The following is a 27,485-nucleotide window of genomic DNA, read 5'->3' on the forward strand; positions in this document are numbered from 1 at the left end:
AACACGTTCTGAAATTGAAGCAATAATTAATAGCCTATCAACCAAAAAAAGTCCAGGACCAGATGGATTCACAGTCGAATTCCACCAGAGGTATGAAGAGGAGCTGGTACCATTCCTTCTGAAACTATTCCAATCAATAGAAAAAGAGGGAATCCTCCCTAATTCATTTTATGAGGCCAACATCATCCTAATACCCAAAGCCTGGCAGAGACACAACAAAAAAAGAGAATTTTAGACCAATATCCCTGATGAACATCGATGCAAAAATCCTCAATAAAATACTGGCAAACTGAATCCAGCAGCACACCAAAAAGCTTATCCACCATGATCAAGTGGGCTTCACCCCTGGGATGCAAGGCTGGTTCAACATAAGGAAATCATAAACATAATCCATCATATAAACAGAACCAAAAACAAAAACCACATGATTATCTCAATAGATGAAGAAAAGGCCTTTGACAAAATGCAACAGCCCTTCATGCTAAAAACTCTCAATAAACTAGGTATTGATGGGATGTATCTCAAAATAATAAGAGCTATTTATGACAAACCCACAGCCAATATCATACTGAATGGGCAAAAACTGGAAGCATTCCCTTTGAAAACTGGCACAAGACAGGGATGCCCTCTCTCACCATGCCTATTCAACAGTGTTGGAAATTCTGGCCAGGGAAATCAGGCAGGAGAAAGAAATAAAGGATATTCAATTAGGGAAATATGAAGTCAAATTGTCCCTGTTTGCAGATGACATGATTGTATATTTAGAAAACCCCATCATCTGAGCCCCAAATCTCCTTACGCTGATAAGCAACTTCAGCAAAGTCACAGGTTATCAAATCAATGTGCAAAAATCACAAGCATTCCTATACACCAATAACAGACGAACAGAGAGTCAAATCATGAGTGAACTCCCATTCACAATTGCTTCAAAGAGAATAAAATACCTAGGAATTCAACTTACAACGGATGTGAAGGACCTCTTCAAGGAGAACTACAAAACACTGCTCAATGAAATAAAAGAGGACACAAACAAATGGAAGAACATTCTATATTCATGGATAGGAAGAATCAATATTGTGAAAACGGTCATACTGCCCAAGGTAGTTTATAGATTCAATGCCATCCCCATCAAGCTACCAATGACTTCCCTCACAGAATTGGAAAAAAGTACTTTAAAGTTCATATGGAACCAAAAAAGAGCCCGTATTGCCAAGACAATCCTAAGCCAAAAGAACAAAGCTGGAGGCATCATGCTGCTTGACTTCAAACTATACTACAAGGCTACAGTAACCAAAACAGCTTGGTACTGGTACCAAAACAGAGATATAGACCAATGGAACAAAATAGAGCCCTCAGGAATAACACCACACATCTACAGCCATCTGATCTTTGACAAACCTGACAAAAACAAGAAATGGGGAAAGGATTCCCTATTTAATAAAAGTTGTTGGGAAAATTGGCTAGCCAAATATAGAAAGCTGAAACTGGATCCCTTCCTTACACCTTATACAAAAATTAATTCAAGATGGATTAAAGACTTACATGTTAGACCTAAAACCATAAAAACCCTAGAAGAAAACCTAGGCAATACCATTCAGGCCATAGACATGGGCAAGGACTTCATGACTAAAACACCAAAAGCAACGGCAACAAAAGCCAAAATTGACAAATGGGATCTAATTAAACTAAAGAGCTTCTGCACATCAAAACTACCATCAGAGTGAACAGGCAATGTGCAGAATGGGAGAAAATTTTTGCAATCTACTCATCTGACAAAGGGCTAATATCCAGAATCTACAAAGAACTTAAGCAAATTTACAAGAAAAAATCAAACAACCCCATCAAAAAGTGGGCAAAGGATATGAACAGACACTCCTCAAAAGAAGACATTTATGCAGCCAACAGAAACATGAAAAAATGCTCATCATCACAGGCCATCAGAGAAATGCAAATCAAAACCACAATGAGATACCATCTCACACCAGTTAGAATGGCGATCATTTAAAAGTCAGGAAACAACAGGTGCTGGAGAGGATGTGAAGAAATAGGAACACTTTTACACTGTTGGTGGGACTGTAAACTAGTTCAACCATTCTGGAAGACAGTGTGGTGATTCCTGAAGGATGTAGAACTAGAAATACCATTTGACCCAGCTATCCCATTACTGGGCATATACCCAAAGGATTATAAATCATTCTGCTATAAAGACACATGCACATGTATGTTTATTGCGACACTATTCACGATAGCAAAGACTTGGAACCAACCCAAATGCCCATCAGTGACAGACTGGATTAAGAAAATGTGGCACTTACACACCATGCAATACTATGCAGCCATAAAAGAGGATGAGTTCATGTCCTTTGAAGGGACATGGATGAAGCTGGAAACCATCATTCTGAGCAAACTATTGCAAGGACAGAAAACCAAACACCGCATGCTCTCACTCATAGGTGGGAATTGAACAATGAGAACACTTGGACACAGGAAGGGGAACATCACACACCAGGGCCTGTCGTGGGGTGGGGGGAGTGGAGAGGGACAGCATTAGGAGATACACCTAATGTAAATGACGAGTTAATGGGTACGGCACACCAACATGGCACATGTATACATATGTAACCAACCTGCACGTTGTGCACATGCACCACAGAACTTAAAGTATAATTAAAAAAAAAAAAGAGGTTTCTAGAGCCGTCAAACTTATAGAAAGAAAAAGTAGGATGGTAGTTGCCAGGGGTGAAGAGAGAAAGAAGTGGGAGTTGTCTGATGGGTACAGAGTTTCTGTTTGGGAAGATTTTAAGAGTTCTGGAGATGGGTGGTGGTGATGGTTGCACAACAAAGAGAATGTACTTAATGCCACTGAACTGTGTCCTTAAAATGGTGAAGCTGGTAAGTTTTATGTTATATATTTTTTACCACATTAAACACTTAAATTAAATTTTTTAAAAAAGTAAAGCATTACAAGCAGTCTTACTGAAATGAGAGGTATTCTCTCAGTCATGGTCTTGTTTTTCTAGGAGGCCACTGTGAAGAAGGGCCACACACACACAGAAAACATCACCTAGTTCGGGACAAGTGCGTTTTCAAGTCCTTTCCTCTGTAGACACTGCCCCCACCCCAGGTGATCCATGCAGTTTCCCCGCAGCAGGAGCTAAGACAACGCTTTGACAGTGCTCCAAACAGAGGGAGCAGCAAACGCAAGGCCTGGAAGGAAGAGGAAACGTGGATGGCCGGGCCTCCTGACTCAGCAACGCGCCCACTCAGGGCTGCAGAGCAGCATGTTACTCTCCCACATGGCGCCCGTCATGGCAGGGGCTTGACACTTGTTTATGTAATTGTAGGATGAAGAATCTGACTCCCTGCCCGACCGTATTTCCTCATTATTGTCTTCCTAGCACCCAATAGCAAACTTGGAACAGCAGATTGAACAAATACTTGTTGAATGGAATTAATTTATCATCATGGGAGATATCTTAGGAGACATATACATAATTTTTGGAGACAAGGTCTTGCTCCATCACCAAGGCTGAAGTACAATCATGCAATCACAGCTCACTGTAGTCTCAACCTCCCAGCTGAAGCAATCCTCCTGCCTCAGCCTCCCAAGCAGCTGGGACTACAGGCATGCACCACCACACCCAGCTAATTTTTTTTTTCTTTTTCTTTTTGAGATGTAGTTTCGCTCTTGTGGCCCAGGCTGGAGTGCAATGGCTGATCTCTGCTCACTGCAACCTCCGCCTCCCAGGTTCAAGCAATTCAACTTTTCAGGTAGCTGGGACTACAGGCACCACCACCACGCCCGGCTAATTTTTGTATTTTTAGTAGAGACAGGGTTTCACCATGTTGGCCAGGCTGGTCTCAAACTCTTGACCTCAGGTGATCTGCCTGTCTTGGCCTCCCAAAGTGCTGGGATTACAGGCACGAGCCATTGCCTATTTTTTTCTTTCTTTCTTTTTCTTTGGAGAGACTGGGTCTCACTGTGTTGCCCAGGCTGGTCTTGAACTCCTGAGCTCAAGTAATCCTCCCGCCTCACTCTCCCAAAGTGCTAGTATTACAGGCAAAGGCCCCTGCACCTGACTTTTAGGATTTAAAAAACAAAACAAAACCGTGGGCCTAGTGCAACTGGTCAGAACCCAGATCCTCTCACAGGCTGACAGCCGTGTAAATCTGCACATCTTTCGGGAAAAATTAAAGAGCAAAAGACATCGATGTCTTTCACCCTGTATTCCTATCCCTCAAATCCTCCTAATATTCCAAAACTGCGTGCCAGTTGTGTGACATTACCTGCCGCATTATCTGTAACAGGTGAAAAGTGCATACCACATAATATGTAACAATAGGGGAAGGGTTTACTATGTGTAATAGTGTGTAACTGCTGCGATAATTATGAAGGTCATGTAGAAATATGTGAATGATATACGTTGTGCTGAATTTTAACAGTAGACTAAAATGCCATGCACATTACAATTGTACTTACGACTATGAATATTGACAAAACTCGAAGTGAATATATGCAAATAAAGATGGTTGCTTTAGAATGGGGGGCGGTTATGGGAGCTTTTCATTTATAAAAAATGCTTTCTTCTAGTGCTTACACAAATATTTCTAGAGATTTGGAAAACCAGCCAGACTCTCTGCCATGCGAAGTCTGTATTGCCATCTGGTGGAAATGTCACAGGGTACAGCCTAACGCAAAGGGAGGATTTTTGGAAAAGGAAATGCAGATGTTTCCTTCCGAAGTCACAAATCCGCTCCATTCCAGGAAATTGAGTTGAGTTTTCTTGGAGCCAAATTCCATGAAGAATATACTCGAGCCTCCTTTGTTAAACTCAGAAGTGGCTGGAAGCAGTCAAATCTAAATTCCATCAACCAAACTTTGTCCAGGGTTCTACAATTTTCATTTTAACTTTTCAAAATGTGGAGCACAACTATTCCAGGAATAAAATGATCCGAAGATCATAAAGGTGTCAGGTTAAACTCCAATTTGCTCTCCAGGGAAGAAGGAGCCAGCCTGAAAGCAAACAGTTACTCTTCGGTAATTCTTCCACTAGTTTTGCATACTTGATGTAGGTAGATTCTATCTAGCTTGTTTATACAGCATAGAGACAAGCTTCAGCAAATGATTTTGATTAACTAATATGCGTTCTCCCAAACACGCAGCAAAGTAAGTTGTGGCACTATTTCTTTTTTATTTATTTGTTTGTTTGTTTATAGAGATACAGTCTCATGATGTTGCCCAGGTCAGACTTGAACTCCTAGGCTTAAGTGGTCCTCCTGCCTCAGTCTCCCGAATAGCTGGGATTAGAGACATGGCCAACACCCAGCTTGGCACTATTTTTTAATAAGAAATTTTAGCAAGTTTATACCTCCTATTTAGCCTCTTCTTTAATGTAGAACATTGAGGATTTGCACAAGGAATATAGAAGAAATTATATTAATGTTATTTTGAAAAATAAAAAATAACATTTGTGCCTCTCACAAAGCTATGGGTTGGACTCTCAGTTTCATTAGTTCAACTACAGTTACATTCTCAACTTTTAATTTCTGGGTCTGGTCTTTTTCCAGGAGTGACTTCTGGAAAGAACTAGGAGCCTCTTCTGTCTCCCACCTTTCCCTGCAATCACCTCCTCTCTCTCTCTCTTCTCTTACCTGAATTACTGTCCTCCCCAGTCCCCACTGACTCCGTACACCACACCTAGACTAGTGATCACTTAGGAGGCAGCAACCTGGGTCAGAGCTTTATGAAGATCGTGACTGCATTTTTCCACTTCCTTATTTTCAGTCAAGTATTTGTTGGATGAATCAATGCAGGCATGCAAGAAATACTATCCTGGTTCCAACTGTGTGTGCACCTTCACTTGGGAAGGTGACTGGGTATCAACGCTGATCCTTGTCAGTGCTAGTTATCTCCAACACCTCTTCTCCCCTCCATCCATAGTAATAGAAATTTTAGCTGGGCACTCCCTAGCCTCCCTTGCAGCCTGGATATGACCATGAAACCAGATTACGGGCCATGGGAATGAGCAAAAGTGAGGCGTGTAATTGTATGCAATGACCGGCCTTAAAGGGTAAGGGGGTGCCCTTGCCCGCTTCCTGTGGGGGGGTGTGCATGGCGTGGTGAACCATGTGGGACTCCTTGAAGGAGGGCAACAATTTGGGGATAGAAAACCCCTGGCCTCAGATGACTCCACAGACCAGACCTGTCCTGCCAGCACATCTTTGACATGAGCACATGAAACAGAAATAGCTTCTACCTTGTGTAAGCCACTGTTATTTGGGGCCTCTGTGACACACAGCTGAGCCCACATCCTGAGTAACACAAGGCGTGCATCGCCCAAGGTGTGGCCGCTCATCAGAAGTGAGGAGGCTTGCAGACATCTGTAGTCAGCCAGTGACAGCCGCTGGGGACTCACTGGGCCTACAACCCTCCCAGTAATATATGTAAAAAGTGACAACAGTCACTGCCTTAGACAGATCAAGACAAGATCCCTATACATTCATATCGTATGAATGTATAGAAAATAGAGGCCATCATTCTGGGGAATACTGTGACTGCATGAGCCTGACAAACTGGCTTGGTCGGGGCAAGGGACACAGACTGCAAATAACTTTGAAGTTAATGTTTTTAGTCTCCCCAAAGTAGGTTCTTATTTAGTTCACTTATTTCTGGCTCATTCTCTTATACTTTACCTATATCTGTCCTGTGCTAAAGAATCTCTTGATAAATGGTCACCCAGTACCCTTCCTGATTAATTTTCTCCAAGAACATCATGTCCTTAATTCAACAGCCAAGGTCATCACTCCTCAAGATTCCTTTTTTTTTTTTGAGACGGAGTCTCGCTCTGTCACCCAGGCTGGAGTGCAGTGGCCGGATCTCGGCTCACTGCAAGCTCCGCCTCCCAGGTTCACGCCATTCTCCTGCCTCAGCCTCCCAAGTAGCTGAGACCACAGGCGCCTGCCACCAAACCTGGCTATTTTTTTTTTTTTTTGTATTTTTAGTAGAGACGGGGTTTCACCGTGTCAGCCAGGATGGTCTCAATCTCCTGACCTCGTGATCCGCCCGCCTCAGCTTCACGAGGGATTGGGCTGGGATTACAGACGTGAGCCACCACGCCCGGCCACTCCTCTAGATTCTTAACTGTCCAAAGCTAAGATTTAATACAAACCTGCTAGAAATAAGCTGAGTGATATCTACTGGGTTTCCAAACCTCAGAGCCTCAGCTTCCTCCTGTATGCACTGGAAAGGATGAACTAATGCCCTCCCAGATCTGACAGTCTAAGAGTCCAAATAGCTCTAGGGTGCCCTCATCGAATATATTGTCTTCCATGCACTCTCTATAGTATACACTTTATACATTTCTTCTTCAACATATCTTGACAGTTATTTTTTCCTGCACTGTAAGTTAGCATAGCCATAAAAATGAAAACGTGTACAATTTGAATATGATGAACCTGATCAGGAAAAAAAAGTACACATTAAAATTTGTGCAAAATAATCTATAAGCTTCTCTAGACAGCTCTCTGAAAAAGGTCCATTATAGGCCGGGTGTGGTGGCTCACACCTGTAATCCCAGCATTTGGGAGGCCGAGGCGGTTGGATCACAAGGTCAGGAGTTCAAGACCAGCCTGGCCAAGATTGTGGAACCCCCATCTCTACTAACAATACAAAAATTAGTCGGGCGTGGTGGTGCATGTCTGTAATCCCAGCTACTCGGGAGGCTGAGGCAGAGAATTGCTTGAACCCAGGAAGCGAGGTTGCAGTGAGCTGAAATCATGACACTGCACTCTAGCCTGGGCGACAGAGCAAGACTACATCTTAAAAAAAAAAAAAAAAAAAAAAAAAGCCCATTATTCTCATGACTTATTCTATGGTTTTTGTCTCTCCTCCCAGCCAATTGCAGAGTTCTAGCAGAAGAATTTCAAAATCTGCTTTTATCTCCTCTTTAGCCTCTTCCTCAAAAATGAATTTTGAAAGCAGCATACCCCTTTCCTACCCAAAACTCTATAGACATCTGACTATTTTGCAAATAACTAAGCAGGATTATCCCACAGATAATATAAGCGCTGTTTTAGGACCTAGATGCCTTAAATTGAATGTAAAGAAATCCTTTCCTAATGAACTTACCTGGACCCGAGGGCTGCAGGCTGGACCCAGGTACTGTGCAAACCAAGAATCAAGGTCCAGCTGAATAAAATCAGCCTTCCTGCCCTACAATTCCCCAGTGGATATGTCTGCAAAATAGCAGGAAGGGGAGGGAACAGAGGAAGGCCAAGATGTCCTGGAAGAGCTTCAAGAATTACTGCAACACTTAGGTAGCATCTTCTACCAGCACCACTTAGTTTAGAAAAGTTAACTCCTTTTGAATGAAATGAGGGAATACTTGGAAGGGGAGTCTGAAGGAAGGAGTGCCCCAGGCAGGTTTCCTTTTCAAAGTGATGTTCATGCCTTTGCTTCAGTGCTTCTCCCTGACCTTGGGGTAATTACGGGCAACAGGACAAAACTGAAGGCTGCTAACAGTGGCTCATTTGGATCCCGGACCATTAGGACCATTAGAATTCCTATCGCTTAATCAGATTTTCAGACGTCTGTGTCCTAATTGCTTACGAGTTTAGGCTTGTGTAGGTAAGGTTCGGTGCCCATTCCCCTCTCGCTCACAATCACACTCCACCTACCGCGGGGAACGCGGTGCAACCATTCGTTCAACGCCGGTAATCAAGGATCCACTTTCCTCGTGCCTAGTAGTAACATTTATCTAAAACTTACAGCAGCTTCCAGGGGACGGAGGAGCCCAGCCCGGTTTCCCCAGATGCCGCCGTGCACGCAGCAGGAGCAGAGGCCACGCGGGAGTCTGGTGTCCGGGTGGATGCGGGGCGCGCCCCAGCTCGGAGGCGCCGACTCCCTCCCCCGCCTTACTCACACCGTGCCTCAGTTTCCCCGTCAGTGCAGCAGACAAGACAATGCCGAGGTCCCAGGCGGGCGGCGGGATCTAATTAGTGGGTGTAAAATGCGCGGGATCTGGCTTCTCCCGGGCACCCCGCAGCCTGCCCCGCTCTTGGTGGCTAAAGGCAGGGAGCCCCTGAGTCCAGCGCGGCTGGGGGGTCTCAGCAGCTCTGGCCGGGCCCCCTCCCGCCTTTGTGGTCTGGCCTCCGACCCCTGCACCGCAGGCGGCCCCGACGGAACGCGACGGTCCCCGACCTCCCGCTGGGGACACCGGTCCCGCCGCCCGGCCCTTCCCCGCCTCCCGCGCCTCCGCCCCCGGGGAGCTCCGGACAGACCCGCCTGGGCAGCCTCGACCTCGGCCGCAGAGCCCGCGAGGGAAGCGCAGCCTCGGGCCTCCACGGGCCACGCGCGCCCCATTCCGGGCTCTCCCACGTCTGCACTCTCCAGCCCAGCCACGCCGAGGCTTCCAGAACCTGCCCTGCGCCCCGCTTTGCTGACACCCCACCCACCGCGTGGGCTCGTCCCGCCTCCGGGCCCTCCTGCCAGGGCCTGGGGTCCGTGCGAAGCCGGCTCAGGAGTGAGACCCTGGCCCCTACTTACGGGGAAAACGGCTCCATCCTCTTGGTGCTTCCTGACCGCAGCGTCTCCAGCCTCGGGGTGCTGCGGCCCAGGCTCAGCTCGGTTCACTCCAGCTTTGCCCGTCTCGCCAGGGCGGAGCAGGGGCGCACTTATGTTAGGTCATCTCCCCACAACTCCCCTGGAAGAAAATGCCACCCCCATCCCTTTCACTCTCTCCTATACATGGTGCCACTATGCGCTGCCCTATGGGTTGTGGGGCTCGCCCCCTCCCCATCCTAGTGCCCGCCCTCCCCAGTGCAGCCCAAGGAGGGGGCGCAGGTCACTTTGGGAAGCAGGTGGATGTTAAGAGTGAACAAAAAGTGGGGAGGAGCCACTTGGCAGCCTTCATAGGAATCCTTTTCTGATTACAGCCACAGCAAACAATGGGCTGTTGACTGAGCTCTTCTGAGCTGTTAGAGAAGGAAATTCTAATCTACCCACCCGCAAAGGGCGAGTGAGCAGGGCCACTAACACAGCTCCTGTGGCCGGGCCTAGCCTTCAGGGGCAGTCAGAGGGCACAGTCTGTTCTCTGTCTCCTCTCCATGATCCCTAGCAAAAGCGGCCCCATCCCACTGCTCCCTTCCACATCCCTCTTACTCCAACCACTGGCTTTTCTCAAGCCAGGGTGCCCTCCTAGGTTGCCCTCAGAGCCCTCCCTCTCCCACGCCTACCCAGGGGTTACATGGAGCTCCTCAATGGATGAGCTGTTGCCACTGAGAAGTCTAGGGACATCAGGGCAGCAGAGGCACTACAAGTCCCAGAAGGCCCCGCACCCAGCTCTCCACTTCCTCCTGTTAATAAAGGCTGCTACTCAAATGCATCATCAGAACGAGTTTGGCAAATGAATTTTAATATACAAAACAACAAATATAGATTCACAGCATTTAAAAAATCAAATAACCTTGTAAATTTTTTTTTTTTTTTTACAAAAAAAGTCAACAAAAATACATATCAAGTTACATCTTGTACATCATACTTCGGCTGCCAACAGCAAATTCCTCAGTTCAGAAGTCCCATCCTTTGACCTATACAGATGACACATCATCTTGAAGTTAACGAGCTAAAATGTTGCCCAAAGTCTTGCAAAGTAGGTTAGCAAGTCATACACAATGGACACTAATATTTACACAAAAAGATTAGAAAGATTAAAAGTATTTTCTAAATATAAAATGTCAGTGCCTGTGAGATAACTAAAGGCAACAATGTAAAGTATGTTGTAGGTAAGTAAACTTACATCAAATATTTAAGCTTTTGCTTTTTTTTTTTTTTTTCAGATCAGTCATGTTCCACTTATTTTTCCAAAGCCTTCTGAAATCCACTTTCATTGCATCCTGAAAACAACATCAGCCAAGGGAAACTTTAATAAACTGATTTGCAGATTAGGTTATTATGGAAAAGCTGGGTCTGCTAGTAAGTTTCACCTAGTTGACTTGGGTCCCGCATTTCTGGCCTGTGAGCTGGTGAAAGAACATTTATTCATAGTTCTTGACACTGTCGTTTGAGGGACACTTCTTTCTTCTCTCCCTGACAAGTAATAGTGCAGAAATACTCCCCCGAACTCCAGGTCATTATGCTGTTCCATTCTGGCTAGGACACCAAGTTGATTTGTATGAAGGAGTATCAGCAATTTGGCTTGCAGAGATTTCCACCTGGTAAAACGCTGGTTCAGCTGGCTTTTACAAAATACTTCTATTGTGAACCAAATTTTGAATTAAATGCACTTTTGCTTTATGTCTAGGTAACAGTCATGTAGGATGGGGGGATTTTCTGAATAAGAATGGCATCGGTTTTCATCTAGGCTAGGTATAAAAAAGGCACGATATTCAGAAATAGTGTTTGATGGTGAAATGTTTTCAACTACAAAATCAGATCTACAGTGGGAAACAAAAATCAGATCGAATGAAAAGCAGCCACGCGGCTGGTATCCCAGGGAAGCTCTGGCGTACTACTGCTGCCCTCTTCCCAGTCTGCAGGCCAAAGACAAAGAAAGCTACTGCTCCAGGATTCTGCAAACATTCAATTTTATGATTTTATAATTGCTTATAATCTACTTCAGGGTTTTTATATGTTTTAGGTATGATCACAATTGAAAAGGCTGCTTTTGACCCAAGGCTACTTCAACTGTCTGCTAACAAAGTCGACAAATTTTCAAACATGAAGAACGAATAGGTGAAATTCCTCAAAATGTTATGTCATCTTTTTTTTTTTTTGGCCCATCTATAATATTATGTAATGTAAGGTTAAAAAGAGAGAAAGGCAGAGAGGCTGGAGACAGCAAGATTCCCAGTGAAATTCATACACTGTCCGTGGAGGAGGTTCTCTGTTCCCTTTTTTTCCAAGTGGAACATGTGACTCAAATCAGAAGGAAGTTTGGCAAACGGAAAATGAGAATACTTGAGCCTTCTATTCTTTGAAGAACTCAGGCATGTGGTAATAAAACCCAAGCCAGACATGCGGATTTTCAAGAAGTCAAAGGATGTTCTAGCCTTTTAAAAATGTTAGCGGTTTTCAAAATCACCTGAACGTCGAAGTAGGATCTACCCAGGAAAGATCTTTAATCGAGTGACCCTCATACTGTATAAAACTGACCGGGGCAATGAACTGAACCTGATTTAATAAAAACATGTCCTGGTATTCATGAGTCTCTGTTAGGAAGTCCATGGAGGTAGGTGGGAACCGGAAGTCAGGGCTCAGCTGGAAAATAAATTAGGACTCGCCACAAAATGCAAAGCATTTCTTCATTACCCATGAATAAATATTAGGAAATGGAAGCCCTAAGAATGACTCTTAAACTGAATCCTCACGGAAAATGTAACATAAGCAAATGATTCTCTTTACTTCCTTAAACGAATTCTCTTATATTACATTTAAAATAATTTGTTCAAAATTGCTGTACATACAAAAACAACCCTAGCAGAGACCCCTACAGTTATTGCTAGGTGTGCAGGAAAAACATATTAAGTATAGTTTCCAAAATGTATCATTGCATTTTGTTAGTAAGAAGGTCAGTTCTATAAACACAACTAAAGTTGGAATGTCTGTTCGAGAAGGAAACACGCACACACGCCCCCACATGCCACAGGACCTCTTAGAAGCTCCTTCCTGCAGCAACTTCAGTCTCAGGACACGCTGCGCGGCGTGATGGTCCACAGAAGCAACTCAGGGGCTGCCAGCCACAGGGCACCTGAACCCTTAGCAATGCTGCCCATAAGCACGCGTGCCAAGGTGGCTCAGAACGGACATCAGCCGTCACAGAATGTTCCAAGGCTTCACCTGAGAGGACAAAGGTTATGTTTTCTTGATTCATGATGTCACCCCTCAGAAATGGCTCTGGATGTGGGGAGCTTCAGGGGAGAAAGGAGGTGCCACACACCTGCAGACTGAAAAATACACCTTTGTCTCTGACATCACAGACTTGTTTATTCTCAAACATGAGCCTGTTAGAAAAAAAACTTTGCAGCCATTGCATACAAAAATGAGCTTCTCAAATAGAAATCCATTAACAGTGTAACACAGTATCTCCTGTCCAGGGCACTGAGCGGGTTGAAAGGGCATCTCTGTTGCAGAGCCTGCCTTCTCTAGACATAGTTATAAGTTATGTCATGAAAATGTACAACACAGACAAAGAAAAGGAGGTGATTATCTGCAGGTGTCAGCGCGCATGGCCTTTGTTAATAAAGACTGCTATCTCTGAGCCAAGATATTTTGTGAAGGTCTCTCTTATAAAGAACAAGTCCTCAGAAGCCTGATGACATGCTCAGGTGACACAGTTATGCCCTACTGTTTGGCTTTATGTGATAAAGGCAGCTTCGGATTCCCAAGAAGCAGGACTGCTTTGCCTGTCTTTGCGATTTCACTGGTAAGGACGATGTCGGGAGCAGTGCGGCTTTTTGAGAATGCCTTCTGACCAGTGCATTTTCATATTCACTGTATCATAAATATTAGAGTAAATGAGCTTTTTATATTGCAAACAGTTGTTTGAATGGCAGTTTTTTTTCTTTTTTTTTTTGAGACATAGAGTCTTGCTCTATCCCCTAGGTTGGAATGCAATGGTGCGATCTCAGCTCACTGCAACCTCTGCTTCCCAGGTTCAAAAGATTCTCCTACCTCAGTCTCCCCAGTAGCTGGGATTACAGGCATGCACCACCATGCCCAGCTAATTTTTGTATTATTAGTAGAGACTGGGCTTTGCAATGTTGGCCAGGCTGGTCTTGAACTCCTGACCTCAGGTGATCCACCTGCCTTGGCCTCCCAAAGTGCTGGGATTACAGGCATGAGCCACCGTGCCCAGCCTTGAATAGCAGTTTCTTAGGTTACAGTATGTGGGCAAGACGTGATTTCTGCTCGGAGTTACTCAAGATGTGCGGGCAGGAGGGAACCGACTCCGGGACAAAGCCAGTGTGCAGGAGGATTTCTCCCTCCTTGCCTGAAAAGCAGTGGATTCTTGAGGATGCGTAAGTTGCTCTGCACTGAGGACTGCGATGAAGGTGACAGGTGCCTCTTGTTTCTCTCCCCTTCGCTTGCAGGAAGAGGAACCTTGCAGGATGACGTCTGTACTACCATTTAGCATCTGTGTGGACAATGCCAGGGAACACCGTGGTCAGCTCCACGGCAGCTGTACGTCCCCCCGTGTTACAGAAGAGAGTAAGAGCTCAATTTCTAAGTGTGACCAGACATGTGCAGCATTGTGTCAACCCCGTCTTGACGACACCCTTGAAAATCAAACGCCGAAGCGATCCTCTAACCTCGTCACCCCGTAGGAGCTGCAAAGCCCTGGATGCTGTGTTTGGACCAGCGGCTGCACTTGCTCACCGTCAGCAGGGGTGGCTTCAGCTGCTGCCTCACCACTCACTGTAGAGCACGGTACCGGGTCCCACATCCGGGCCATCTCCTAACGGGTCACGGGTGTTTCTGTGTAGTTTTGATAAAGCTTTGTGTCATGACCATCTCCTCCCTTCCACAAAGGCAGCTGGGTCTCCAAAGACTGAAGGTGATTCCAAGACCTTCTCTCCTTCATTGATCCCAAAAAGGAAGTTTTTATCACTGGGTCCAAGAAACCTTCCCTGGATTGAAGCACACAAGAAACAAAGACAGTTCTCCTCTTGACACCCAGCTCCGTGGAAGCACAGCCTCCTGTTTTCATTTCCGGAAGGGGGTGAGCCTGTTGAAGGTGTGCCAGAAGAGCGAGGGCTTCCTTTTGGGTTCCGCCAGGCCAAATACCTGCTGCTGGGGGACGCTTGTGGGCATAGTGATGTGGCGCTGGTGGATGGGGTGCAGGCTCTGGTGCGGTGGGGCCACGGGGCACCTGTTGTAGCCTGACTCGGGAGGGGAGAGAGATGGAACAGGGACTGAGGGTCACTTGTTAACCAAAAAGAAAAAAAATGAAAATGCTGAGACTCCAAGTCCAAGTTCTCAGCTAATTCTTTTTTTTTTTTTTTTTTTTTTTTTTTGACAGGGTCTCACTCTGTCACCCAGGCTGGAGTGCAGTGGCGTGATCTTGGATCACTGCAATCTCTACCTCCCAGGCTCAAGCGATCCTCCCACCTCAGCCTCCTAAGTAGCTGCACCTACAGGGGTGCTATCATGCCCAGCTAATTTTTGTACTTTTTTGTAGAGAGCTAATTCTTAATTCACATTAACCAAAAAGAAGGTCCAGTAGCTATGCTTGCTATGTTCAGGTACTCCGTGTGGAGCTTGACACAGTCTCTGTCACTGAAATCTCCCAAAAAGCCTCCAAGGAGGGTATTATGACAACTAGACAGGGAAAGAAACTGAATGCCAGGACACGCAGCGGGGAGTGGTGGAATCCAAGCCAGACTGACGGTCACGGTGAATAGCAATAAAATGCTCTAAATGGAAGTCTGGAGCTCATGCTACCTCGGCCCAAATTCTTCTGTGCCATTTACCGGCTGGGATTACTGCAGAAATTATTTGATTTCTCTACTCCTTGGTTCCCCAATCCCTAAAATGGGGATTACAGTACTATGGGGTTGCTATGAGAATTAAATGAATTAATAGAAGTAAAGTGCTTAGAACTGTGCCCCCAATACGTAATCACTCTAATCAAAACTTCACTGGCCTAGGTATTTTTCATCTGTGCAGAGGTAATTTAGAAGGTTTATTAAGATTAGCGATTAGATCTAAAGGTAACTGTGTGAGTCAGCATGGCACGAAGAGGGTGGGCTCTGAAAGCAGGAAGGCCTTGGTTCAGAACCCACCCCTGCCCCTGACCTGCCAGAAGGCTCTCCCTATCTCCCGAGGTGGCAGGAAGGAAGAAATCAGATAACGCAGGCACCGCGTCCCACCGGGTGGCCACCCGTGAATGTCAGCAGTCCTTCCGTTCTGAGGAGCCCGGCTGCGGGGTGAGTGACTCTCAGAAGATACGGACAGAAAACAATGTATTCTGACAAAATGATTTACTTACTAGTAACCTGACATTAGAAGTGGAGATTTTAAAAAAGTAATAACATGGGTTTTTCTGCTTTAAAGATACTTGTAACTTAGTGGGGAAAATAAATTCTGCATTTGCACGGAGAAAGCAGTGGAGTGCTCAGTGTGGTTTGGGGAAGGAGCTCCTCCTGGCCTTTCAGTCAGTGGCCTGCTGCAGTCCTGGGATTCACTGGTCCTTGCTTTTGCATTTGCAGTCAGGAAAATATGAACAGAGATAAATTTCATAGGGTAATCCCTTTTACAGTAGAAAGATGACTGGAATAAAGTTTCTAAGAATGCAGTGCATATTTTTTGGGAAAAATCCTTATTAGTGAATTCCTGCTGGGCCAGCTATCTGCATTACCAGCAGCGTGGACAGATCCTAGTTCATCAGAGCCCTGGGTATGCAGCCTGGGCATTTTTGAACAGCTGCCCTGGGGATTCTAATGTGCGTGAAGGTTAGGGGATCACTGCCCTAAATCAGCTCATGTGTCTTTTTTTTTTGAGACGGAATCTGGCTCCGTCACCCAGGCTGGAGTGCAATGGCTGGATCTCAGCTCATTACAAGCTCCGCCTCCCAGGTTTACGCCATTCTCCTGCCTCAGTCTTCCGAGTAGCTGGGACTACAGGCACCCGCCACCTCACCTACAGGCGCCTGTCACCTCACCTGGCTAGTTTTTTTTGTATTTTTTAGTAGAGATGGGGTTTCACCGGGTTAGCCAGGATGGTCTCGATCTCCTGACCTCGTGATCCGCCCGTCTCGGCCTCCCAAAGTGCTGGGATTACAGGCTTGAGCCACCACGCCCGGCCCTCTTGTGTCTTTTTTGGTCTAACTCCTTGCCTGATGTACCGAGCCTTTACATTTTTTTCTTACTTAAACTAGACTATATCCAGCCTATAGCTGATGAAGCAGTTTGGGGTTTGAGATTTTGTCCTCTCATGCTAAAAGAGGCAAGAGGACTTGGTTTTGCCTCAGACTGGTGATGTGCGTGACCCGGTGGCTAACACCATCAGCACTTGGGGGAGGGGAGCGGAGGGGCCGCTGGCGGGCAAGGAGGTCTACCACCCTCTGGCAGAACCTCTGAAGGTTTCCTACGCCCACATCCCAATGGGAGCAAACACTGACGCACATTCAAAACCAAACACAGGCCACCTTCACCTGCCCCCACTTCTGAACCTGCCCTTGAGTTCTAACTTCTACTGTTTTCCTTACTCCAAGCTGGTCACAGGCTGACAACTTGGGGTATGCTCCCCATTTTCAGGAGAATACTGATAAGCATTAAGGAGACAAAGCCTTCTCCATAACTTACCTTTCGACTTTCCATGTCCTGTCTTTTGAGCATTTAACATGGCAAGTTTCTTCTGGTTTTCTGAAATTTCCATTCCTGCATTTAGAAATAAATGCGACATATATTCAGAACACGTGGACATGTTTCAGAGCAAAACTTGCATCACAGCCCATATCAGCATTGACGTTACCACCATAACCTGAGACCAAGAACCTTAATCCTCAAAGAACCCGGACAGGTTGAAGACCAGCAAAGGGGAAGTCACAAGGATTATCGCCAAGGTGGCCATGTGGTTGTCCTGCAAACCCGGAGAGCTTGCAGAGTGAAACGGGGTGGTGCCCACGAGAATGCAGGATGTCTGTGTGAAGCCCGACACTCCCGGGCAAATGTTCACACAAGGTCATCCCAATTATAACCTAAAGGATGAGGCCCCAGAAGGAGAGCACAGAGCAAAGAGTCCCAGGGCCTGTTCACCCACACGCTACGAGAGCTTTGCACACTAGCAGTTACACCCTGAACAAAGGTACCATATGAGTAGCAGGAACCGGATTCCGTACCCCAGCTGTGCGCAGTGTGTGCCCTGAGCGTTCCCTCACTGTCAAGTCCAGTAGTACAGTGACAGTGTACGTGTGCAGTGCGCGAACTGGGTGAAACAAGAGTCACCGGAAAGACAAGACGAGGCAACCCTTGGCTTCGAAGGATGTGGGGAAGGAGAAGGAAGGACAGAGCTGAATGACCAGGGCTGGGTGCTGGGGCCCTGCCTTCTCCCGAGGGAAGCCTTCCTCCTGGAGGCAGGTGCTCGCTCCAGCTTGGCAGAGGTGACCCAGGCCCTGCGTCTGCTAGCTCGCACTGCCTGGCTCACTCCCGAGGTTCCCTCTCTACCTCTGCCCACTCTGCTCCCCTGGCCCTGACTCCTTCACATGCCCAGTATCTGTCCCAGACGGTCCTTACGTCGGGCTCAGGCTCTGTATGCTGGCCACTGGGGCTGTCCCTGCCTCCAAGGCCCTTCGTGTCCATTCTCTGACCTGCTAAAGTGTCTACCCACACACATGCATCAAGCATGAGGGCTGCCAAAACATTCCAGGCAAGGAATGCATCCAGTTTTATCACACACGCGCCAGTTCCCAGACTTACTGGCTCAGGAGTGCCTCAGTCATACACTCGCGTCCTCTGACCACTGGCCATGGGGAGCATCACACGGCAAAGGGCATCACGAGGCCCCTCCTTTCCTTTCTATTGAGAGACACTGTTGAAAGGGTGTAGGATGCCCCCACCTCCCCCCGGCAAATAGTGCCGTCTTCAGGAACCCAAACACTCTGACTTACAGATGACTTCAGGGCCTGCACTAGACAACATCATATGACGAGTAAAACTAAGATTTTGTGGCTCTGTCGTTTTGCATTTTAATAACTGTCATCTTTGAATGAATTCTGGGCATGAGAGTGCTTAGCCCTATTCCAATGGGGCCCCAGAGTCTGCACCAATAATCTGTGGCTGTTGCTGGGAATCGGATTTCCTTTTAGTCTAAAGGACACCCCCACACTTGGTGTAAGGGGCCGCCTGTGATGTGGGGAGCTCTGTATCTTGGAGTGGCCCAAATCCAGGCCAACGTCCACCCATTGAGTGTTTCCAAGGAGATCCCTGCTTCCGCTTTAGCCTGACCAACTTCTGAATCCCTCCAACTCTACTGCAGAATCTCACAAAACCTCCTGTGGGTGAGACCAAATTCCGTAGCCAAGCTTAGAGCCAGTGGCTGGGGAGGACAGAAGAAGCACTTCCTGGTTTTCAGTTCTGTCCTCATGGCAGTGGGCAAGGATGGGGAGGGGGGTACGCTGGCTCCCCTCCATCCTGGACCACGACTTTTGGGGGCTGGGCTCACTTGAGCTGCAGAGATAAATATCCTTCACTGTGGCACCCTGACTTCCATTCAACAGATTGTGCTCAAAACCCTAAAGAGTTTGGGAGGCAATGAAACAGGGGCTCAGAGACTATGGGTGCTGCCATCATTAATGCCAGGCATGGCAGCTCCATTCTCAGGGGCCACACAGCACCACCAGGTCAGCAGAAGCTGGGAAGACAAACCAAAGACGTACGAATGTAACACTGGGTGTGAAGGACTATCGCCTTAACTGCAATGGACGACGGGTGTCCTGAGTTTCATAGGGAGAGATGGGCAGCATGTGGGCAGGCTGCTGGGTGTGGATCAACTGTGGCAGTGAGGCACCCTGAAGGTACTGCACGGGCACAGCCAAAGGGGAGGCCTCCAGCATCACGAGATGATACTTTTTTTTTTTTTGAGACGGAGTCGCGCTCTGTCGCCCAGGCTGGAGTGCAGGTGCACAATCTTGGCTCACTGCAAGCTCCACCTTCTGGCTTCACACCATTCTCCTGCCTCAGCCTCCCGAGTAGCTGGGACTACAGGTGCCCACCACCACGCCTGGCTAATTTTTTTTATTTTTAGTAGAGATGGTGTTTCACTGTGTTAGCCAGGATGGTCTCCATCTCCTGACCTTGTGATCCGCCTGCCTCGGCCTCCCAAAGTGCTGGGATTACAGGCATGAGCCACAGTGCCCAGCCCACATGATACTTCTGATACCCTGGGTGATGGTCACCATAGTGGGGTTCCATCTCTGGGGTTACGCCGAGCTGGTTTTATTATTTATTCTTCTACCCTGCATGTGGCATCCAAAGTGCTGGATTTAAATGTTATGTGGCCACAGGGCAAGAGTGGGCCAGTTCCATAAGCCTCAATTTTCTCATCTGTAAATTGGGTATAACAGTAACCACTTCACAGGGATTCAATGAGACAGTCTCTATAAATGGGCCACGGAATGTCTGGCACAAGGTAAATACTGAACAAATGTTAGTTGTAGTAACGACATCTGACATGGTCTGTCTTGTAAGTACATTCAGAAGTATTTAGGGTTTGCAGATCCCTCGTCTTTTCCCCATGGTGGGATCCAGCTCTGAGGGAGAAGGCTGGGCACAGCGGGCCCACGGTGGTGGAGAATGAAGCTATTACAGCAAGCAGAGGCAAAGGTGCCTGCAGGGCCAAGGGCTGCTCACCCATCTCCTGGTCCTCCTGCACCCGCCTCCTTTCGTCTGCACAGGCCTGCAGCCACCTTGCCTTGTCTTCTTGTTTTTTGGCACAAAACAAATAAACCTCATCTGTGGTCCTACTGACGAGCTTGAAGGCATTTTTCACGCTGAGGTTACAGTCCTTGTCGCGCCCATCTCCCAGGTCCACAAGCTCCATCTCATCCATGTCCAGCCGGCCCTTGTAGTACAGCATGTCCCTGCGCAGCAAGTCCTTCTTGCAGGACACCAGCTGGTGGTCAAACAGGAAGAACATCCGCTGCTGGCTTTTGCCTTGCTTAGTGATTTTGGTCAGTTCCCCAGAATGAATCAATTCTGAGCTTCGGTCTAAGATATCCAGTCCCTGGAAGGATGAAAACACATCTTAAGATCTTCCAATTCTAGCACAGCTGTAGTCCTAGCTACTTAGGAAGCCAAGGTGGGAGGATAGTATGAGACCAGCCTGGGCAACACAGCAAGACCCCATCTCTACATAAAAATTTAAAAATTAACCAGGCATGGTGACACACACCTGTAGTCCTAGCTAATTAGGAGGCTGAGGCAGGAGAATCCCCTGAGCCCAGGAGTTTGAGGCTGCAGTGAGTGGTGATCACATCAGTACACTCCAGCCTGAGGGGCAGAGCAAGACCCTTCTCTCTAGGAAAACAAAAACCAAAAAACAAAAAACAAAAAAATTCCCAATTTGGAATCCCTGAGGTGTTAGGATATAGAAGAGACTCCTAACAAAGAATCTTTCTCAGACTTTCTAGTTACCTGAGACTGCCCACTACCTGTCCCCATTCACAGCTGGGCAGGGCCTCAAAGTTATTGTGTTAATAAACCTGGATTTATTGGTCTCCTGGTGCCTGAAATTTCTTCCTTTTCTTTGTTTTCCTACTCACTAGAAAACTGACAGTACCTCTGTGTTAGCTGAGGGGTCTTCCTTGCCTGAGCCTCTGGTAAGCAGCATGCTGAATTAATGGAACCCAGTCAAGACTTGAAACAGCAGCTGACCTAAACAGAGCCTCGAAGAATGAGAGCGTGCAGGGTTATACGTAAGGAAGCATTCGTGTAGGGGTACAGGACCGTGATTACGGACCTGACATTATTGTGTTGAGTATATAGCAGCTCCCTGGAATCGCGACTTATTTAGAGTCATAGGAACAAAAGGCCAGACGGGAAACTGTCAGCAAGAAATTAACTTCTGACAAATTATCCCCTAAATGTCAGTGTCCAAAATCAAAAAGAAAAACACACTTTTACAATATTTAGGTTGAATCTAATCCAATGTTACTTTATGGTATTTGGTAGGACACTGGCCTTTGTTAAATAGGATTGGATTCTCCCTTAATCCCAGTCATACACAGTAGTTTTTGGAGACAAAAGAGCCTGACTCCAAAATAGTTCTTCTATTTACTTCCTTAGAGCAATTCTGTGCCCTAGATTCTTACAAAACAAGAGAGTTGGACTCAGTGTTCTCTGAGATCCTGTCCAAACTCCAGAAGTCTATAAGGCCCCTGAAGTTACGTGTTTCTCTCCAATTTTCACCACCTATAGCCTACTTCAGTTAAAAACCTAACTTCTTGCTCCAAACTTTTTCAGTCCTCTGGGAGAGTGAGTTCTGACCGATTAATAAATGTAAAATCAATGTAGCTTGGTCTACAAATCTGAATGGCATCTGCTTGTTGTTCTTAATTTAATGGCAGTAGAGCGCAGTGGTGACCAGTATGGACTTTGAAGTCAGGGTGCCTGCTTGGGTTTGAATCCAGCTCTGCTACTTTCGAGCTGTGTGGTCTTGGGCAAGTTACTTAACCTTTCTGTGCTTTGGTTTTCCCATCTGTTAAATGGGCACAATAATAGTGCTTACTTCATAGGATGGTGGAAAGGATTAAATGAGTTCATATAGGTACAAATGGCTCAGATCAGTGCCATTCAGACACGTGGTAAACACATACAGGTGCTAGCTATTGTCACTATTTTTATAAATACAGAGAGAGAGAGAGAATTTGTTGGACCATTATTACAGGCATTGTATTTGTACTCTTTCCTTTTTTTTTTTTTTTTTTTTGAGACAGAGTCTTGCTCCGTCACCCAGACTAGAGTGCAGTGGCACGATCATGGCTCACTGCAGCCTCAACCTCCTAGGCTCAAGTGATCCTTCCAACTCAGCCTCCCGAGCAGCCAGGACTACATGTGTACGCCACCACGCCTGGCTGATTTTTTTTACTTTTTGTGGAGATGGGGTCTTGCCAGGTTGCCAGGCCAGCCTCAAACGCCTGGGCTCAAGCGATTCTCACACTTTGGCCTCCGAAAGTGCTGGGATTACAGGTGCGAGCCACTGTACCTGGCCTGTACTATCTTATAAAATGCTCACGGTAGCCTTTGAGGTAGGTAATATTTTTCTCCCCAATTTGTAAGTTAAAAAAATTAATCTTGCCCAGATCATACAGGATTCACATGTGGGCAGGGACTCCAGAGTCCCCCATACGTCTACTACTAAGTTATGTGGCTGCAAACGGAACATCCTCTGCGGTTCTCATGGAGCTCCCTCTACCAGGAGAGACAGAGGCTCCGCAATAAACTAACTGCAGATACTCTTCAGACTTTATTTCTTACGGGGGTGGGTATAAAATAGTTGACTGTTAAATTCAACAATATGCCTCAAAACACATTTACCATTAATGGTATATATTACCATTAAAGCCAAGAATATAAGGTACTGACCACAGGATATTAAAGTGCGTCTGCACCAGATCAAAGGTGCAGGAGGGGCGAGTGGCTCGGGATCATGCGGGGTGCTTCCCACTTACCTCCCAGCCCACGATGGACACCTGCCAGCGAGCTATCTTGTCGATGCTCTCCAGCTTGCGCTTGCGCTCATTGATCAGACAGGCCACATTCTTCATGGCCTCATACGCTGCCTTTATGTTGCTGTAATCACTGCAAGATGGGAGGATAATTTTCATCACACAACATGCACCTTACAAAGAAGGACTGGCAAAATAACCCACTGGGGCGCTTCTTCATATACAAATGCTCTAGACAAAGTGACATTTACATCGTAGCCGCTGTTTCCCTTTCTTGTTCCCCTGTGAATAGACTACAGTCTGCATAGGTTAAGGGAGCTGACGCAATGCAATTCGGAATTCTTTGGAATAAAAATGTTTTCACTCATTTCCCAGAAATCACAATGAATGACAGTGAATGCCACAAATAAATGTTAGTCACGGTGACAATGGGTGACTTTCATTAATACAGAGAGAACAGTCTTTATCATGGCTCTGATTCTCACACAACCAGTCTTGCTATATAAAGTACTTTAAAAATCACTAACCATTTTCAAAAGTGACTGTGTGCTCTGAGTCTTCATCTTTTATGCTGTTCGGGAAAGGACAGGAGAGGACAAGCGCCTGAAGTGGTGAGTTACGGAAATGGCAGTATGGCACTCGCCTCACCAACAGATCTTCCTTTCTGGTGCTTTCCCTCCACCACAGTGACGTCAAGCTAAAATGTTCTCCCCAGGAGGTCCCCGCTCCCAAGCCCACTAAAACTGTAGGCACCGGAAAAGCAGAAACTACAGTTTTAATCTACACACAGGCTAGCACAGAGCACGTCCAGTATCTGCAAGCTTCCCATTCAGGTTTTGCTCAGCGTTAATAATGCGGGGCCACGGAGACCAACCATCCAGCTAATGAGCTGTATTTTCCACTTTCCCATGGCAACTTACAAGACAGACAGGGCCGCTCATCACAGCCGGAATGAGTTAGAATCCTGCACAGCCATGGGAACGCCTTGAAAGCAGATTCTATTGTCTATTTACCAAACACAGTTCAACCCAGCTCCTGGGAAGTCCCCAGACGCTGCCCACCGAGCAGACCCTGCCATCTTCAGAGAGGCCCATTCACACTCAGAAGTGGGGCAGAGGGCAGGAGCAAGAATGACACCAGGGGCTGCCAAAATAATGGGCACAGAGCCCCCAAAGAGGCCTCCAGCCATGAAGAAAGGGTGCAAAATCAGTTTTTCTGGACAAAACTGAATTGCAATGGTTTTTTAAAAATAATTTTTGCTTTGTTTTACTTAAGACTAGGAAATGGACTTTCTGTCATGTTGACTAATTTTTATTTTGAAAAAACCAAAATCTGCAAATGTTCTTGGTGAAAAACGCCCTTAAAGGAAGAAAATCAACTACTGAAGAGTGAGGTATGGACTTCCGGACCCCGCGTTCCCATCTCAGAATGTACTAAGCTGCCTGCCCACATCTTCCAAGAAGTCTTTGCTTCTTACCTTTCTTATTAATTGTCTTTGGCTCTGGCTCCTCATCATGCCGTCCAGACATTTTCTTAAAAATGTCTTTGAAAATTTGTAGAACATATTTACAATCACAATTTTTTTTTCTTCAATTTTGTGGCTTTCTTGACTTCCTTGTTTTTTCTACTGAACTTTTCTGATTTCTCCATCAGAAAAAGAAAAAAATATACAGCTCTCTCTTATCTGTCTCAATGAACTCCTTTTTCTAATTCCTTTAGTCCTAACTCTTTAGCTAACACCCATATCTAGTGTCTATTGTTCAGCGACCTGCTCTTATTCTTTACTTTCCAATCTAATTGTAAGAAGGTTCCCCCTGCACCACCCCCTTTTTTTTTTTTTTTTTTTTTGTGACAAAGTCTCGCTCTGTCGCCCAGGTTGGAGTGCAATGGTGTGATCTCAGCTCACTACAACCTCTGCCTCCCGGGTTCAAGCGATTCTCGTGCCTCAGCCTCCCGAGTAGCTAGGATTACAGGCGCCCGTCACCATGCCCAGCTAATTTTTGCATTTTAGTAGAGATGGGATTTCACCATGTTGGTCAGGCTGGTCTCAAACTCCTGATCTCAGGTGATCCAGCCGCCTCAGTCTCCCAAAGTGGTGGGATTACAGACGTGAGCCACGGCGCCCGGCCAGAAAATTCCCTTTTTAAGTCTGTCTCTCCACAGGAGTTCAGAGGCAGAGAGTACAAAAGAATAATGGGCCGGGTGCGGTGGCTCAAGCCTGTAATCCCAGCACTTTGGGAGGCCGAGACGGGCGGATCACGAGGTCAGGAGATCGAGACCATCCTGGCTGACACGGTGAAACCCCATCTCTACTAAAAAATACAAAAAACTAGCCGGGCGAGGTGGCGGGCGCCTGTAATCCCAGCTACTCGGGAGGCTGAGGCCGGAGAATGGCGTGAACCCGGGAGGCGGAGCTTGCAGTGAGCTGAGATCCGGCCACTGCACTCCAGCCTGGGCGGCAGAGCGAGACTCCGTCTCAAAAAAAAAAAAAAAAAAAAAAAAAAAAAAAAAAGAATAATGATTCACTCTCCACTCCCTGCAGGGAGATATTTAGCTGCTAAACCCAGAACTGTTGTGGTTTGCCACAGAAATTTCCTCCTGGCACAATCCCTTCTGTCTTCCTCTTCTCATCAGGACCCTTTGAGATGACCCTCTCCAGAGCTGCAGCTGCAGTTAAAGACCTTGTGTCAGGGGCATGGACCTTGTTTCGATTCTCATCTAAAAGAGTCAGCTTTAGCCTAGACCCTTGTGCCCCTGGGTAGCCTGGCTTGAAGCCTGGCCCACAGCAGTTGTCCTATGACTATCATGTCCCTGCTGGCCAGGTGAGAATCCAGAATGAGCCAAGCACTGCTACCCTGAGGTACCAAACAGCTGGGTGTGCTGTGATGACATCTTCCCGTGGCATGGAGAACGGGCATGCATATTCCCAGGCTGAATGGATGACATGCCTAATGCATAGCCACACAAAGGCTCTGTGCATGCACAAAATGATGGTTGGCTATTAAGGAAACAAAGGATAACTTCTGGCTCCCCTAGAAGAGATCATATGGCTAGGGAACAAGGGCCTGAGAGGAATTCAGAAACAACCAAGGCAGATGATAAAGACAGAGAGAATGTGTATGTTGTTGCTTTTTGCTCAGGAGAAGCTGAGATTCAAACAAGAGAAGGGTGAGTAACAAGAAGAGCTTAGTCAGGCACCAAGGAAGCTCAAAGGGAGACACAGCATTCAGGTAAGCGTGGAAGCAAGCCCTGTGCTTCCAGCAGGAGGGAACAGGGAAAAGACCAGAGAGTCGGCACCCTGGTGCGTACGAACGGCTCAGGGCCCAGCCGGCACCCAGTGCCCTGGTCTTCTCAGCTGCCCCATATGGATTCGCACCCTTGACAATCCATACCCTTTTACGGTTCAAGCTTGTGCGTGCCCTCGGCCCTTCTATGTTGCTAAGTAGAGACTGCTTAACAACAAGTCACTTTAGGTAAGTCACCATCAAGTAACGTTTCTGCCATAAAGAATCCTGCTCTGAGCTGAGCTGCTGTGCGTCAACCTCACGGGCACAGGACAGAACGAGAGTCATGGCTGTCCATTCACACTGGTCTGTTTCCCTCAGAAACGGTCTTTACTAACCACTGAGTACTCAAAGGCACGTTTATAAAATACAGGTAAGCAATACAAGGAGTAACAATACAACAAAAGCCCCCGTACACTCGTGGCACAGCTCACGAATGACCCTTTGCGTCTTCACAGCTCCGGGAGTGGGTATTCTGGAGCCTCTTCAATCACGTTATTTCAAGAGTTAATTGCACACATTCTAAACGGTCTGAAAACTTCTCCCACGGAGCGCCCCAAGTGTTAAGGCTGACACTGAAGCCCCCCTATCACTGCTGGGGGTGAAGAGCTGCCTACAGGTAAGGGCAGCAGCACCCTCACCCGCCCCCTCACCCGCCCCTCACCGCCCCTCACCCGCCTCTCGCCCGCCCCCCTCACCCGCCCCTCGCCCGCGCCCCTCGCCCGCGCCCCTCGCCCGCCCCCTCGCCCGCGCCCCTCGCCCGCGCCTCACCCGCCCCCTCGCCTGCGCCCCTCGCCCGCGCCCCTCGCCCGCCCCTCTCGCCCGCCCCTCTCACCCGCCTCTCGCCCGCCCCCTCGCCCGGCCCCTCGCCTGCGCCTCACCCGCCCCCTCGCCCGCGCCCCTCGCCCGCGCCCCTCGCCCGCGCCCCTCGCCCGCCCCTCTCACCCGCCTCTCGCCCGCCCCCTCGCCAGCCCCTTGCCTGCGCCCCTCACGCGCCCCTCGCCCGCCCCCCTCGCCCGCCCCTCGCCCGCCCCCCTCG

General features: G+C 47.3%; 2 protein-coding genes across 19 annotated transcripts in view; both read right to left on the reverse strand.

Moving 5' to 3' along the window:
* The window catches only part of LOC105490249 (C1q and TNF related 9), a 31,461-nt gene extending 14,084 nt beyond the window's left edge, over nucleotides 1-17,377 (reverse strand). Inside the window, exon 1 of one of the 6 annotated variants that reach the window (XM_011755692.2) lies at nucleotides 17,302-17,377. The gene's annotated coding sequence lies outside the window, so the exon portion shown is untranslated. The other 5 variants (XM_071081542.1, XM_071081544.1, XM_071081547.1 and 2 more) reach the window with 5 other exon arrangements.
* LOC105490248 (spermatogenesis associated 13) overlaps nucleotides 9,563-27,485 on the reverse strand; it is a 326,039-nt gene continuing 308,116 nt past the window's right edge. For 9 of the 13 annotated variants that reach the window (XM_071081538.1, XM_071081539.1, XM_011755681.3 and 6 more), the window contains 4 exons: nucleotides 23,166-23,295; nucleotides 20,347-20,719; nucleotides 17,302-17,376; nucleotides 10,812-14,877 (listed from right to left, as the gene is read on the reverse strand). In XM_071081538.1, the coding sequence (XP_070937639.1) occupies nucleotides 14,702-14,877; nucleotides 17,302-17,376; nucleotides 20,347-20,719; nucleotides 23,166-23,295 (754 nt within the window). In that variant the 3' untranslated portion in view covers nucleotides 10,812-14,701. Of the gene's footprint in view, nucleotides 9,702-10,811; nucleotides 14,882-17,301; nucleotides 17,377-20,346; nucleotides 20,720-23,165; nucleotides 23,296-27,485 lie in introns of those variants that run through there. The other 4 variants (XM_071081540.1, XM_011755690.2, XM_011755678.3 and 1 more) reach the window with 4 other exon arrangements.

Source organism: Macaca nemestrina, chromosome 16 (genome assembly GCF_043159975.1).
Source record: "Macaca nemestrina isolate mMacNem1 chromosome 16, mMacNem.hap1, whole genome shotgun sequence".
Taxonomy (NCBI): Eukaryota; Metazoa; Chordata; class Mammalia; order Primates; family Cercopithecidae; genus Macaca; species Macaca nemestrina.